This window comes from Acanthisitta chloris, unplaced genomic scaffold (genome assembly GCF_000695815.1).
Source record: "Acanthisitta chloris isolate BGI_N310 unplaced genomic scaffold, ASM69581v1 scaffold3992, whole genome shotgun sequence".
NCBI classification, from domain to species: domain Eukaryota; kingdom Metazoa; phylum Chordata; class Aves; order Passeriformes; family Acanthisittidae; genus Acanthisitta; species Acanthisitta chloris.
This window is the reverse complement of record NW_008662042.1, coordinates 15,804-31,367: the sequence shown is the minus strand read 5'-3', so window position 1 is coordinate 31,367 and position 15,564 is coordinate 15,804. Positions and strand designations below refer to the sequence as shown.

General features: G+C 47.0%; 1 protein-coding gene across 1 annotated transcript in view; it reads left to right on the top strand.

The window, feature by feature from the left end:
- Positions 1 to 10,962: 10,962 nt before the first annotated feature.
- Positions 10,963 to 15,564, top strand: part of LOC103798191 (calcium uptake protein 1, mitochondrial-like) — a gene marked incomplete at its 3' end in the record, with an annotated part of 18,561 nt that continues 13,959 nt past the window's right edge. Inside the window, exon 1 of the mRNA XM_009070440.1 lies at positions 10,963 to 11,123. Within this exon, the coding sequence (XP_009068688.1) occupies positions 10,963 to 11,123 (161 nt within the window). The remainder of the gene's footprint in view (positions 11,124 to 15,564) is intronic.

Here is a 15,564-nt window from a genome sequence, read left to right as displayed (position 1 = left end):
GTGGTTTGTTCTCCCAGTGACCCATTTTCTGCAGAAGCTTTTGTGGCATTCATTGTTTCCTGAACTCAAGTTGAAAGGAGGAAATAGAACTATGTGCTTGCTCCCATCCTTGCAGTCTGCCTGCTGGGGCCTCTCTGGAGCAACTTGTGTCCCATCGGTGCTTGTGGCACTGCTCTGTGCAAGCTCCTGCTCTGCCTCTCCAGTTCCTGGGCAAGCTCAGGGCAGAGTTGCAGAGGAGAGATGATACCATTGTCCTCAGGCAGTTGAGCAGAACAAACTGCAGGACTTGCACGTTATTTGAAGTCTGGGCAGGGCTTTGAAGCAGCATCCCATGGCCATTGCATTTTCCAGGTCATATTGGAGGAAACCATCAGCATGTTTAGAATGTGGAAACAACTGTTTTTGCCTTTCTTGAGCAAAATAAGTTCTGTAAACATTCAAAACAGGTTTAGTTTAAAACCACATTGTTGCTTACCATTCCACTGGCTGCACTGATGCTTCCTGAGGTGAGCTGGGATATGGGAATTCCTGGTTGATCCTCCCTGGCCATACTGATGCACAGTGTTTTAACCCAGTGCATTAGGGCTGAGGGTGCTTGTGTACAACAGGAAAAATCACCTTATCTGTTTGTTTTCTAGGTGTCCCTGTTGGAATGTTGCAGAGGTGTCAGTGAAAAAGTGTCTCGGTGTTGATATGACTTTGGGTGGGATGATGTTGTTTGGGATAATTTAGTAGGAAAGAGTTCCTCAGAGCCCTTAAGTGTTGTACACCTTTGGGATGAATGTTACCTTTGGTTTTTAAGGAGAATTGTTTTAAGAGAGGTGTGGTTTCCCCCTAGACAGAAAGCTGTGGAATGATTTGGATTGGAAGGACCTTAAAGATCATCCAGTCCCACCCTCTGCCATGGGCAGGGGCACCTTCCACCAGAACATGTTACTGCAAGCCTCATCCAATCTGGCCTGGAGCACTCTCAGGGATGGAGCAGCCACAGTGTCTCAGGGCAATCTGTGCCAGTGTCTCATCACCCTTAGAGGGAACAATTTCTTCCCAATCCCATCTAACCCTACTCTCTGTTGGTTTGAAGCGCTTCCCCCTTGTCCTGTTGCTCCATGCCCTTGTCCAAAGTCCCTCTCCAGCTTTTTGTCACTACTGAAAGGCTGAGGATGCCTATTTAGCTGTAGGTGATGTGTTTGATCCTTCAAGTAAGAAATACAAGGACTCCCAGTGGATACTGAGTGGAGCCTGAGGCACTTTGTCTCACTGAGCACACACCTTCCACAGTCTGTGGCAGCTTTGCCTCTTAGGTTTAGATTTAAGACACTTGAAAAGAGGAAGAACAGAGTGTTCAGGTCATGCTTTTTTTTTTACTGCTCTGTGAAATTACCTGAAGAGCCCTTTGGCAGTTAATTCTGGGTTACCTTTGTCTTCTACCATGTCTGGGAGTGCAGTGACTAATTTCTTCCCCAAAGATTCCTTCCATGCATTCCAGATAAACCTCTGTGGAGAGCAGCTTTTAACTGCAGTCCCACCTCGCTTGGAGCTCTCAGTCCCACCAGGAGGAGGATCTGTCTGCTCTGGGGCAGCACTGCTGTGGCTGTGGGGCAGGAGAAGGTCAGGCAGAGCACAGCAGTGACCCTTATGACTGAGAATTCTGTGGCATGAGGTGGGAATGCCCAGCTGGAGGCATTCCAGCTGCTTGTGCTGGTTTAGGGTAGCTGTGAATGTGTGGCCTGAAATGCTTGGCATGAACAGCCTTTGATTCATGACTGGGTTTCCTTGCTGTCTCTGAAGCCTAGGACAACTTAGTCTTCCTCTACCCTTAGCAGAACAAACTAGTGCCTTCAGCTAACTGGTTTGGAGATGGTGTTTTACACAGAACAAAGCTGGTGTGTCTGAGGCGGAAGTTTCTCCTGAGTCTCCAGAGTGTCTTGAGCTAAAATTCTTAGTTGTTTCTCTTCCTGTTAGCTCTTTGCAGTGAAACCTGAGATCCTCACATAGACAAGAAGAAGGAAGGTCATGGTTTGAGAGGAGCAGCACTGCAGTTGACCTGTGCTGAGACATGAGGCTTGTGAGTCTATGTGTTTCATAACTGGTAGTGTCTGTAGTGACAGAGCTGCCCTGATGCCACACACCTGTCAGACCCAGGTCTGTGTCCACTAGCTGTGTCTGTGCCACCACTTTACAATCTGTTTTATCATTACTTTACTCCAAATATTCCATCTCTGGCATTCTTGCTTCAAGAGCAGGTGTATTTTTTGTCACTGAAAGTTGTGATACAGACAGGTACCCAAGGTGTGTCTGCCTGGCCGCCTTGGATGGAGCCAGGTGTTTGCTGCTGGCTTTGTCCTGCTCCAAGTGAGCTCCTCAGGAGTTCTCAAAGCACAGGGCACTAGCCAGGCTTATCCATGTGCCTTTTCCCTCTCTGAAGTTCAAGCTAGTCCCATAATGTGTTGCTGGAGTGGTTCAGACTGACTTCTTGTCGGAGAGAGTAGCACTCTGCTCCTGAACTCCCAAGCAATTGATTCTGGTGGATGAAACACGGGTGCTGTAACTATTGTTTGCTTCAGTCAGTTTCTCAGTTCAATTTCTCTGGCTCTGTGCCAGCACAGTGTGGCTTTTTGGGTAGAAGAGGTGTTTTCCGCAGGAGGAAGTGGCTGAGGTAGAGGTGATGTTTCTCTTTCAAAGTGGGAAGGGGAAAAATCACCACATGGTGATATTCAGGTTCTCAGGGGCTTCACAGGTCTTTTTCCTCCTAGTTGGAGAGGTCTTCAGACTTCACCATATCAAACTCTGGGACGATGCACTGCTTGTCAACTTCCAAAAGGAAATTTGTCTCTGGAGCTGGACTTGTACCTGCAGATACCTCAGGCTTGCCAAACTGTCACCTTCACAGCCTACAGAGGCTTTTGCTTTCTCCTAAGACTACTTTTCTCTCCCAGTACTATTTCCTTGTGAAACACATGTTTATTCCTTAGGAATTCACACCAGTTTCCTTGGAGCCAAGTGAGCCATAAACATCTCCTAAATCTAACTGCTCTGAGATGTTTGTTGCTTGTTATTGTAAGCTACATGCAGGTTGGCTGGAGAGAGGGCAGGAGCTTTGAGGAGAGTCTTCCATTCAGTGCAAAAGTTAGGAATACTCAGGAAAAATCATCGCCCATGGACACAGGTTGTGCAAGGCAAGTTAAATCCCTCAGGTCCTTAAGCAGATGTGTCCTACTGGCTGTGACTTTGTGCAGGAGAAGGCACAAGGGTTATGTTTTCTACCCCTCTACCAACAGTTCTCTTTTGCTTCCCCAAAGCAGTGTGAAAATGCCTCTGGTGCACCTGCTTCTGTGGCTGTGCGCAAAGGCAGCCTGGGTACTGGGAAATAGGGACTGGGAAAAGGATTCCACATTGGACTGGTTAAGGCAGAAGTAGCTTTTGAACAGGGTTGTTATCCTTAATTAGGGTGAGAAGTTGTCTGGTTGTTTTTTGCTTTTTCAGCTCTAGTTACCTCTGGCGTCTGTGGAGATGCTGCTAGGGAGTTTATCAGGGCTGTAGTGTTTTCTAGGTAGCAAAATCCCAGAAATACACTATGTTTTGGGTGGAGGAAGGGAAAGGAAAGGTTTAACCAGGAAAAAGCAGCATTTAGCATTCATCTTTGTAAAGTTTATAGCTGCCCTTAAAACCCTACTATGCTTTGCTGGAGTCTGACTGTCTGAGGCAGCAAGGAAATATTTTCCCCTTGCTGAAGGTGCTATTTTCAGTGCTGCTGCAACAGATGGAACCAGTAGATTCTGTCTGGGGACACTCATTTTGCAGCTCTTGGTGGCTCTATCCATCTACTCTGACATCCTCAGCCTGCAGGTGAGATTTGAGGTTGCTGTTGAGTTTTCCAAATGAGGTTTCTTCTGCCCATTTTAGCTGACACAAAAGGTTTTTCCCAGTGTGTAAACAATCCTGTTGCCTTACAAGGGAAAACCAAGCCTAATACCTACATCCTTACAAATAATCCAGTTGTCATTAGCTTTATTAAAGCTAAGTCAAAAAGCTTGTGTGTGTCTTCACAACTCATCATCTTCTCTGCTTAGGACTGAAAATCAGGGCAGTTATTTGGCAGAATAAAGCAAGTGGTGAGGTGAGGTTGGCATTGCCCAGATGGCATTAGCCCAGAGAGCCAACCAAATCCTGGGCTGCATCCAAAGGAGTGTGGCAGCAGGTCAAGGAGGTGATTCTCCCCTTCTGCTCTGGTGAGACCCAACTGGAGTATTGCACACAGCTGTGGTGTCACCAACATAAGGAGGACATGGAGCTGTTGGCGCAAGGCCAGAGGAGGCCACAAAGCTGATCAGAGGACTCAAGCACATTCCCTCCAAGGACAGGCTGAGAGAGTTGGGGCTGTTCAGCCTGGAGAAGAGAAGGTTGTGTGGAGACCTCAGAGCGGCCTGACAGGACCTCAGGGGGCTCCAGGGAAGCTGCAGAGGGACTCTGTGTTAGGCACTGCAGTGACAGGGCAAGGAGTAATGGGGAGAAATTGAAAGAGGGAAATGGAGATTGGATCTAAGGAAAAACTTTTCACTATGAGAGTGGTGAGACAGTGGCACAGGTTACCCAGGGAGGCTGTGGCTGCCCCAACCCTGGCAGTGTTCCAAGCCAGGTTGGCTAAAGCCTTGAGCAACCTGTTCTGGTGAGAAGTGTACCTGCCCAGGGCAGGGGGTTAGGACTGGATGATCTCTAAGGTCCATCCCAATCCCTTAATATTCTGTGATTCTATAAATAATGGAGTGTTTGTGGGTATCATCCTGAGAAATCCTTCAACTAAGGAGGGTCACGTTAATGGTGAACTGATTGCAGATCGCCAGGATGTGTTGGCAGGGCAATATTGGGCTGGATTTTGAAGCCTGTGATGAAATGAAGCAGTGGAGCTGTAACAACAGCTGCATTTGGAGCAGGTGGAAGGGTGGCACTACATCCTCTGTGTGAGGGATGTCACTGATGGTCTCCAAGGAGAGGCTGAAGCATGGTGGATGTAGTTGGAGCTGTGGAGTTGGGAATTGTGCATTTACAGTGCTGAGGATCTTAGGAAGAGATGAAACTTGGTTGCAGTGGCATTGCCAGGCTGAGGCTTAGGTTTCTGCCTTGATTGGTGCTTTGTAACCTCTCCATCAGCTTGACTCGTGCTCTGAGACAAATGTGGCTCCCCTCAGCAGAATGAATGGGATCAAATATTGCCCCAATCTCCTGCCTGAGGAGAAATTACTTTTCCTGATAGATTTCACTTTCATTCCCCAAACTGATTTATGCGTCTTGGTAGGTTAATAACTTCAGTGATGTGAGGAATCTTTTATCTGGAAATTGCACTGAGTAAGCTGAAAATTCAGAGGGGAAAAGAGCAAGAGTGGATTGGTTTGTCTTGGAGATGAGGAGTGGATCCAGATGCCTCAGGGGCTGGAATCCACTTCTGGGCACTCTGTAGGAAGTACTCTTGTATGGAGAGGCATAGAATCCTGGAATGGGTTGGGTTGGCAGGGACCTTAAAGCTCATCTCATTCCACCCCCTGCCATGGGCAGGGACATCTCCCACTAGCCCAGGTTGTTCCAAGCCTCATCCAACCTGGCCTGGAGCACTCTCAGGGATGAGACAGCCACAGCTGCTCTGGGAATTAATAATAATGAATACTTTTGATGGAGGCAGGTTGATGTTATGAGGGTTTTTCTCCCTGATTTATGCATCTCAGTTTATTTTAACTACTTTAGTGTTCATGGTGAAACTTCTCTCCTGATTGCTTCACCCCTTTCCTTGCAACTTGACTTCTCCTTCCCACTGGGTTTATTTGTTATAGTTTTTTTCCCCATTTTGATTTTTCCTTATAGTTTTATAGTATATTAAGGGCTTGGAATGAATCTCAGAAACCACCTAGTCCCCTCATTCCTTCCCCTCTTCCCAATAATTCCCTTGAAAAATGGAGACAGGGGTGCTTAGAGCTGATGTCATTGGATTCAGTGATCAGGACTGAGGTATAACTGAGTCAGGGGCTGAGATGGGATAGGTGAGGAGTTTTCCTACAGCATCTGTTGAGTCAGGGTGTCTTGATGTGCACTGGCAGCATCAGACTTTGCTTTATAATAAACACACAGCTCTAGAAAGCTCTGTGAGTTCTTAGTGACTCCATCCTCGCCAGTTCCTGCAGGAGTCTGTGCCTAACTGGTGCCTCCTAAATGCAAATGTTGCTTTGAATATCTTACTGTATAAGAGTATTTTCAATTTAAATTAACAATTAGCATTCTGCACTAATGCAGCAGCTTAGCATGTCCTAAATTGTTCAAATAACAAGTGCCTGTGAACCCTTCTCTGATTAAAAATTAATCACTCATCATCCTAGTGAATTGCTGTTTTCCCTCTCACATGGTTGTGCCACTGAGGCCAACCTCGACATCAAAACTCCGTTTTGAGTGTGTTTCAGCTCTTCTGGAGCCCCAAAAGGGCTACAAAAAGTTCAATGCTGTGTGGGAATTCCCTTTATCCCTGGCCTGGGCTGCCTCGTGCTTTCAGGCTTGAAGCCACCAGTGGATTAGGGGCTGGGAAAACAGGAGCAAGTCTTCTTAATATTTTCTTTTGGCTATGGAAAAGAATGGAGGAGTTGGGATCTGCCAGGTCTTGTCTGCACTGAGCAAATCCAGAGCTGGACAGTTGGTGATCTGGAGATGGGCAAGGGGAGGAGTTTTTTGCACAACAGGTTAGCAGACAGCAGATCATTGCCTGGGGACATCAGGCAGCCACATCAAGCCACAGTGGATGGAACTGGTGAAATAGTTGTGCAGTTCTTTGAAAGTGACCTGGATGTCCTAGTTCAAATGATGCCTGTTGTGTCTTGAATCAGAGGTGGTACCTTCCCAATAGGTTTGTGGCTTTCCTGGATGTCAGAGTGAACAGGTTTAATGCCAAATCACAAATCCATGAGGCTTTGTGCTGTTCCACCTATGAGAGCTGCTGCAGCAGCTGGGGCAGACACACAACCTAAACCACAGAGCTGGGGCACAAAAACCTGATGCCAAAGTGGGAAGAGAACAGAATACCAGGATGGGCTGGCAGAGCTCTTTGGGTGGAGGTTTTTGGAGCTCCAGGAGAGGCTGAGGGTGCTCAGCCTGGAGAAAAGGAGGCTCAGGGGGGACTGTATGCTCTCTCCAACTTCCTGACAGACCAGGTGGGGTCAGGCTCTGCTCCCAGGGAACAAGGGACAGGATGAGAGCAAACAGCCTCAAGTTGCACCAGGGGAGGTTCTGGTTGGACATCAGGAGGAATTTCTCCATGGCAAGGGCTGTCAGGCATTGGAAGGAGCTGCCCAGGGAGGTGGTGGAGTCACCACCTCTAGAGGTGTTCAGGGAACCACTGGATGTGGCACTTGGTGCTCTGCTCTAGTTGCCAAGGTGGTGATGGGTCAGAGGTTGGACTTAGTCTTGGAGAGAGGTCTTTTCCAGCCTGATTAATTCTGTTGAGGGTGAGGTGGACTTTTTGTTGGGTTTTTTGGCTGTTTGTCTCTGAGGGTTGGGATTGGTGGACAGATTCATGCTGAATGGTGGAGCAAACACCACCCAGGTCTGTCAGCTGACTCTTCTACTTTAAAGTAAATATTGCCCATATCTTGGGGCATAAATAAAAGCAGAGATGAGACATTCTGTGCTGGAAAAAGCCCCAACTGTTTCTTTTGTCCAAGGATGTTAATTCACCCTGTGAAAGGAACTGTAGAGCTGTTCTGAGCAAGAGCTTAAGATAAGACTTGCTTATCTCTTGGAAACTAAAATACAATCTGCAGGTTCCTGGTAGCAGCAGGTAGAACACTGTGATAACTTTGATGTTGGCTTCTTTTTTTGGGGGGGGCTATTTGGGGGTAGCTTTTTGGGGGCACTTGCTTGGCACTTGTTTTTTTCCTCTTAGCTTCTTAGTTGTACCCTGTAAAAATAATCCTTTCTTAAATCAGACCAGAATTGAGATGGTTTCTTATATAAGTTCATGGGAGGTTTACACTTGGTCTCAGCTTTATCCCTTGTCCTGCTGCAGATCATGGTGTGAAGCTTTTCACTGCTGCACTCAGGGCAAGATGCTTATCTTTAATCTTTCTCCAGGTGAGCAACAGCTATCCTGGAGTGATCTTGGCTTAAATGGCTCCTTAAATGGAGCTTTTACTCAGTCTTACCAAATATCTTGGTGCTGTTGACTTTCAAGAAGAAAATTGAGAGAGATTGTAAAAACTGCAGCTGGAGAGTACAGAAAATTGAGCTTCCAAAGGGATTTTGATTGCTCTGAGGTAAGGATGCTCCTTATTTTAGGGTTATTATGGGAAGTGCCTGCTTTCAGCGCTCTCAGGCAATTGCTAGGACTAGCTGGGTGAGCATGGCACAATCAAGGAGGGAGATTGCTTGGACAAAGCAGATAATTCAGTGTTTCTTCAGGCTCAGGCAGAGCAAACATTTCTGTAGCACAAAAGCCAACAATCTGAAGTGTAAAAATCTCTTCAGGCTTCTCTTCTTCACTGTGGGGCTTCATTTTCATTTTGGCTGATGAAATGATATGGGCAACACTTCCCTTATCCAGCACATTTTAGGAATACAAAGCTGTAATTAGGATGAGGAACCCAAGTAAGGGCAGCAAGAGCTTCTGGGGGAGAGTAACACATGGAGAGTCTGCTCTGCATATGGAACAGAAGTTCATCCCTGGAGATGGAATGGGAGCATTGGGTTTGTGCAGAATGGGAATAATTTTAAATTGGAAATAAGTGTTTTTCATAGCTTTCTTCTCTTGTTCAGAGCTGGAGAAAGTTGAAGAATAAGCATTTGCTGGCTGTAGTCCATCAAAACTTTCATTTTAAGCCTATTTTTAAAGGAGTAAACAACATGATAGTGCCAGTTTTTGTAAGTGCACAGATGGATATGGAATAAATGCTGTGCCCATGGATTAGCTGTGAGCAGCAGCTTGTGATGTTTGGCCATAAACAAGGGTGGGGACAGACAGCCATGCATTGGCTCTGTATGGTCACCTCCAGCACAGCCTGCCATCACCTCTGGTGCTCCATCCCACCTGCCTTGTCCCAGGACTCTGCAGAAGTCTTCATCTGGTGAGGAAAACCACCAGTAAAGGATTTGCTGATCATAGAATCATCAAGGTTGGAAGAGACTTTTGAGGTCATCAAGTCCAACTCTGAACCTGTCACTGCTGTAACCCTTAAACCATATCCTCCAGCACCAGATCCAGATGCCTCTTAAACACCTCCAGGGATGGTGACTCCTCCACCTCTCTGGGAAATATTCCAGTGCCTGAACACCCTAAAAACAATGTTTCATCCCCTGTACTTCCTTTCCCATCACCACAGATCTCTTGTTTGTGGCATGAAGTCCTCAGATGCATCTCCATCACCTCTTGCCTTGAAAGATACTGAGCTCTAGCCCTCAATATTACCTGTGGAGTGTTTTATGTGCATCTTCCCTCCCTCTTCCTCTTTTCCCCTCTCAAGGTTTGCATCACTGGTTCCCATTATAGACTCCTGAGCTGCATGTGGTGTTAATGAGCAGCAATACATCCATCCCTTTGCAGCTGGAATGGGCTAACACACAGCACACAAGATGTGTTGGCACAAAATACTCCCAAGGTCCTCATTGTTGGGAGTTGATGGTTCAGTGGAGCAAAAGCAAACAGAAACCAAGAGATGGGACTTCGTTTTTGTGTTCTATGGTGATTCAGTGGCTGAGAATGATCAGAAGAATGGGAAATAAAAGGGAAAATTGGACTCCAGTGGTTTTGCAGCCTTGGGAATTGCTTTACCATCCTGTTCCCAATTTTAAGGCTGATCCCATGGTTGGAAAATTGACTTTGCCTTGGAAATAACTCTTTATTTCAGTAAATGCAGTACATTTTATGTTTAAAGGTGGCAGCATTTACCCCTCACCTCCCACCTGGTGAGGCAACAGGACTTGCTGTGCCTCCTACAGCTGGTGTGGGTGATGAGGTTCTGATTTCCCTGTTGGGATTTGTGGCTCTGATTTCCCATTTGTGCCTGCAATGGGGTATGGATTGTATTTTACTGGTTTTGACTTCCTGGGCAAAGCTATTCTAGTCGAGGTGGTGCAGTCGCCATCCCTGGAGGTGTTCCAGAGGCATCTGCATCTGATGCTGAAGGATATGGTTTAGGTTTTAGGGGTTACAGCAGTCATAGGTTAATGGTTGGACTTGATGATCTTAGAGGTTTCCTCCTGCCTTGATGATTCTATGACACTTTGAAACTTGCCTTGTGCTTACAGTTGAATATGAATGTTTTGCTCCAGGCTAGCTGAAAAGGTGATTTGAGAGCAGCTGGTTTCTCTTGGGGCAGTGTGACATGCCTGGGTTGGGGTATGTGTGGTGGCTTTGCTTGTTATTTGGTTGTTATTTGCCTTGTAAAATCCAGCTGTGACTTTCCCTCTGCCCAAATGGCTCTTACCTGCTGTAGTTGCTTGTAAGATCTACCTGCACCTTCTGTGCCTTGAGAGGTAGACTACAAATATTTGTATTTTGTAGACTACAAAAATTAGGTTACAGAATGGGTTGGGTTGGGAGGAACCTTATAGCTCATCCAGTCCCACTCCTGCCATGCACAGGGACACCTTCCACTAGCCCAGGTTGCTTGGAGCTCCGTCCTTGTACACTGGTAGAGATCACAGCCTCTGTGGGCAAGAGAGATTCCCTCTTGATGAGGTGTGGTGGGAGAAAGCTAAGGGAGGGATTGGAATTAGGCTGTGAGAGCAGCTGAGGAGCAGTTGGGATGTATCAGCCATGTGTGTCCCAATCCCTAACCCTCAGAATTTGCTGCTATTAGGCACATTAGTGCCTATTTCAGAACAAGCAATAAATACCCATGGCAGTTATGTCCTGAAACTCTTTCTATTCCGGGAGAATCCACACTGCAAATCCTTTGTTGCCTCCCTAATGTGTTGCTCTTGCTTGGCAGGATGTTTCGCCTGCGATTCCTGCCCATCACCTCGGGGCTGGTGGCTGTGTCTCGGCGCTACCATGGGACAGCACAGCACCCCAGGGCCAGGCACAGGCTTGTGCTGGCAGCTTTCCTAGGCACCACTGCAACCACAGCAACTGCCAGATTCTTGTGGCAGAGGTAAAGTATCTCTTATTTCATTTACTTTTTGCCTGCTGCTGTGGTGAGTACCTGCAGATGGGCTGAAGATCTGCAGGAGACTGCAAGGTGGCATTGCTTGTCCTGCTTCTTCTGCATAGAAGGAATGGCTGTTGGGGACTCCCTGTGGAGCTGCTTTGTTGCTCTAAGTAGGCAGAGATGAGACAAAGCTCAGGACTGAGGACTTTTCCTCTGTTTGAGCTTTGCTCTGTTTGCCCTTGGTGGGCTTTGCTGCCTGGTGGTCTGTGATGCTGTGCAGAGAAGAAAGCTTTGCTTGCACAGCTCTGGGAGGGCTGTTTGAACCAGCACACCTGGACAGGGTTTGCTGCTCTTCTCTTCTGTGTTCTGCTGACTGTTTCATGTATAAAACATAGCAGGGGAGCAGAAAGGGACAGTCCATCTCTTGGTGGGAAGGCAGTAGCACACAGGGTTTAGGTGGCTTTTAAGGGGCAGAGTCTGAGGACATCTACTCACAGGCTATGAGCTCAAAGCTTGTATATTTGCTGTTTGGGCTTACCTGAGGCGACCCTCTCAGAACTCTGGGCCTGTGCCAGGTTGGAAAGAAACCAGGGACTCCCTTCTCTGGAGCAGTGTGGCCCCAGCAGTGTCACTCAGGCATGTGACTGCAATTAGAGTCTGACAATAAAGTGTTTGCTGATAACCTGTGCATTCTAATACATAACCTATTTGCATTCTAATATCCAGGTGATTTATTGCTGGCTCTCTGCTCACGTGTGGCTGGGAAGTTCTGGTTTTAATGCAGGGGGAGAAAGGTGATAGTAGTTGTTCAGGCTGTTCCTAGAGCTGTCAGACCTGGATGTGTGCTGGAAGGAGCTGCTCAGGCAGAGGAAGAGCACTTTGATCCAGCACAGTGTCTCTCTATGCTGTGTTTTGCTAAGAACCTGCACTGATGCAGAGCCTCTTGATCCCCAGAGTGGCTCTGCAGGGATGGCCAGGAGAACACCTTTTAAGGCAGGGAACTGAGTGGGGTTTTTCCACTTAAAACATCCTCAGCATGATCATAAAGTAGGTAGGACACTGTGTCCTCCCTTAAGCTGTCCCAGAGACGCTGAGATGATATCTCCCTCCTGCAGCAGGTTCCCCCTGCTTTAAGCACAGCCACATCAGGTGTTAGCATTGCCTTTATCAGGAGGAAGGAGCTCCTGCAGCCAAGGGTTGAGCGTGTGTGGAGTTGCAGGATCAGGGGTGTTTCAGGGAGGGATTTTTTGGCTCCTGTTCCTTGGAGGTCTCTGGGCACCATGACCAGGGTTGGTCTTGCTCAGCTGGGAGTGCGGGTAGGGATCAGTGGGAGGAGAGGGGCAGCATGGCCTGTCATCTCAGCAGCCTGGAGCGGCTGTGATTTGCTGTTCTTATTTGGTTTTCCTCTCCTTGCTCTATCTCCTTTGCCTTTTATCAATGTGGAAAGCACCACATGGAATTAAACAGACTTTCAACTATTCCCTTCCCATATGAGCCATGAAATAAATTGTCAACTGTAAAACTGTGCATCTGAGATTATGCCATTAATTCAATTAATTTTAAGAGGAGGAACAAAACTGATGTGTTTGTAGAAAATTCCTCATACTGTAGAAGTTTTAAATGGACTTTCAAATAGGCATTTTAGCACTGTTTAAAGAAGTGAGGAATGAACTACCAATTTCATTTGGCTTTCCAATATGTAAATTGGGTGATTAGTAGAGTTTAAGGATAAGAGAATGCAGCATGTTTGTAGTGACACCCAGAGTTGTTCAGGCAGTGCCATCCTGAGCTACTCAATTACATCCTGAGTTAGCTCAGGAAAGAGCAGTAAGTATAATTAATTAGCTATACCAGGTAAATATGTAATAGATGTAGCCAAGGCACAGGGAGCAAACAACTCAAGTGGCACTGAAAATGTGATTTACAGACCACACAGAGAAATGTGTGTGTGTCTAAGAGTATTTGCACTTGGTAATAAGTGAGTTTGATGTCTGAAATGCTGCAGTGGTTTCTCAATGGGAAGCAGGTTAGGGGAGATCCTTGCCAGGGATGACCTAGGTGCTGGTTTACCTTTGGTCAGTGAAGCAACTAAAGTGCTTTTGAGGTGATATGAAGCTTTCCTTTGCTGCACAGTTAGTCTGAGAGCTCCAGCAAGCCCCAAGTGTGGCGCTCAAACAAGGAATGCGCTGATGATATTCTGCTTAACCCTGAATAGTCTGAGAGTGAAACTGAGACACCTCACTGCCCTGTGGGTAGGGGATGCAGTGAGGGATGCTCTCCTCCCCTGCAGCCTGTTAGGGAACCTTTTCCACATGAAGCATGTCTTCTGTCTTTGTTTTTTTTTATGATTATTTTCCTTACAGTTAAGGCATTAAAGATGTAAAAGGCCAAATCAAGAAGCAGTTGAAACTTTTATGCTACTTGTGCTAGAGAAGTAGAAGCTGATGCAGTGTTAGGGGAAGAGCAGTCAGAAAAGGGAAATGAGATCTGACTTGTGTTTCTTTTTGTCATCTGCATAATGCCTTGTGTGCCTGCCAGAACTCTTCTCTCCTGCCACGTGGGCAGCAGGTCTGCATCTCTCATTAGTACCTAAAAACACCCAAACTTGTTGTTTCGAAACAGATTTCTCACACTTCTGATGATGGTGAACCCTGCTAAAAGGTGCCTATGCATGAATTTACCCATCCCAGTGAAGACAGACACTTCACTGGGTGAAGTGTTAGGTGGTGACTGTCATGTTCACCCTGAAGCCAGTGTGTTTCAGCTGGAGTGTGGGCTGTGCTTTGAGCAGCAGCGGAAGTCAGTGCCGGGGTAAGGAAACCCACACAAAGGTAAAGAAGTCAAGTACTGGCAAGATATACATGGAAATACCCAGTGGTTGTGTGGTGCAAGATAGGACAGACTTAATTTGTGCCTTCTAAGATGGGAGATGGATTGGTGGGATCTATTGCAGGTGAGTGTTGGTCTTGTTGCCTTCCCTGCCCTCCAGCTAGTCCTGCTGCCTGCTTTGGGGGTAAATAATCCTACAACAGGAGTAGCTAATACTGCTCTTTCCCCCTGCAGTGAGGAATCCTTGAGCAGTGCAAATAGCTGAGCTTAGAAGACAATGAAGTTTACCCTTTCTAAGCAGTAACTTCAGTTCTGAGTGTTTCCTGCTGGCAGCAGAAGCAATTAAGTATCTGGGCATTGATATCCTGAGCTGAATTAATTAATTGAAATAAATCTTGGCTCAGTCATTGGCTAATCTGAACGAGGCATTAATAGATGAGAAGTACTAAACCTCACAATTTGTGGCAAGCTTAGTGTTTCTACAATACTATGCTACTGATACTAGTGTAAAACATGTCCTCTGTAGTTCCTAAACCCCATTTGGAGTGTTATGAAATGGCTGCAGATCTGTTCTTTGTGCCCCAGCCCTTCCTAGCTGGGTCTGTGAGCACCTTAACTGGCATTTCAGTGCTGCAGCTTGTTAATCAGTCTAGTATTGAGTGAAATAAGGGAGCAAAGGGACCTTTGGGGGGCACAGAAGGACCTCTGTATGCAGAGTCTTACCACTGCTCTTCCTGATTTAGTTAGGCTTACTTAGTAATGCTTAATGTCTTATTCTGCAGTGAATTTACTGGCTGTAAGAATAGGGGTAAGACACCTCTGTTGCTCTGGAAGTTGCTTAACAACAAGATCTTTTGCTACCAGCAGTTTGTGTCTTCCTGTTCCTCCTTCTTTTCTCCTTGGGCCATGTTATGTATTGTGCTCTGCTGTTCTACTGCGAGTTGCTCTGTAGGAAAGACCTTTGCTCTTCCTTGCTCTGGTGACCATCACAGCTTTTTCTGTTTGTTTTTTCTTCATTGGCATTTGTGGGATTAATTTTGGAGCCTAGATCAGCTCTTGGCTAAGTAACTAACTGCAGCTGTTGAGAGCAGCTCTGGGGAGAAGAATTTGGGGTGCTGTGAGTGAGAGGTTGGACATGCCCTGGACATGTGCACCCAGAAACCACCTGTGTCTTGGGCTCATCCCACAGCGTGGGCAGCAGGGGAGGGAGGGGTTTGTGCCCCTCTGCCCCCTCAGGTGAGACACACCTGCACTGCTGCTCCAGCTCTGGGGGCCCAGCACAGGAAGGACATGGAGCTGTTGGAGTGAGTCCAGAGGAGGCACCAAAGTGGTTAGAGGGATGGAGCAGCTGTGCTGGGAGGAAAGGCTGAGAGAGCTGGGATTGTTCAGCTTGGAGAAGAGAAGGCTCCAGGGAGACCTTAAGGCCTCTTCCAGTGCCTGAAGGGGCTCCAGGGAAGCTGCAGAGGGACTTTGGATAGGGGCCTGGAGGGACAGGACACAGGAAAGGTTCACACTGCCAGGGGACAGGGCTAGATGGGATATTGGGAAGGAATTCTTCCCTGTGGGGGTGCTGAGGCACTGGCACAGGTTGCCCAGAGAAGCTGTGGCTGCTCCA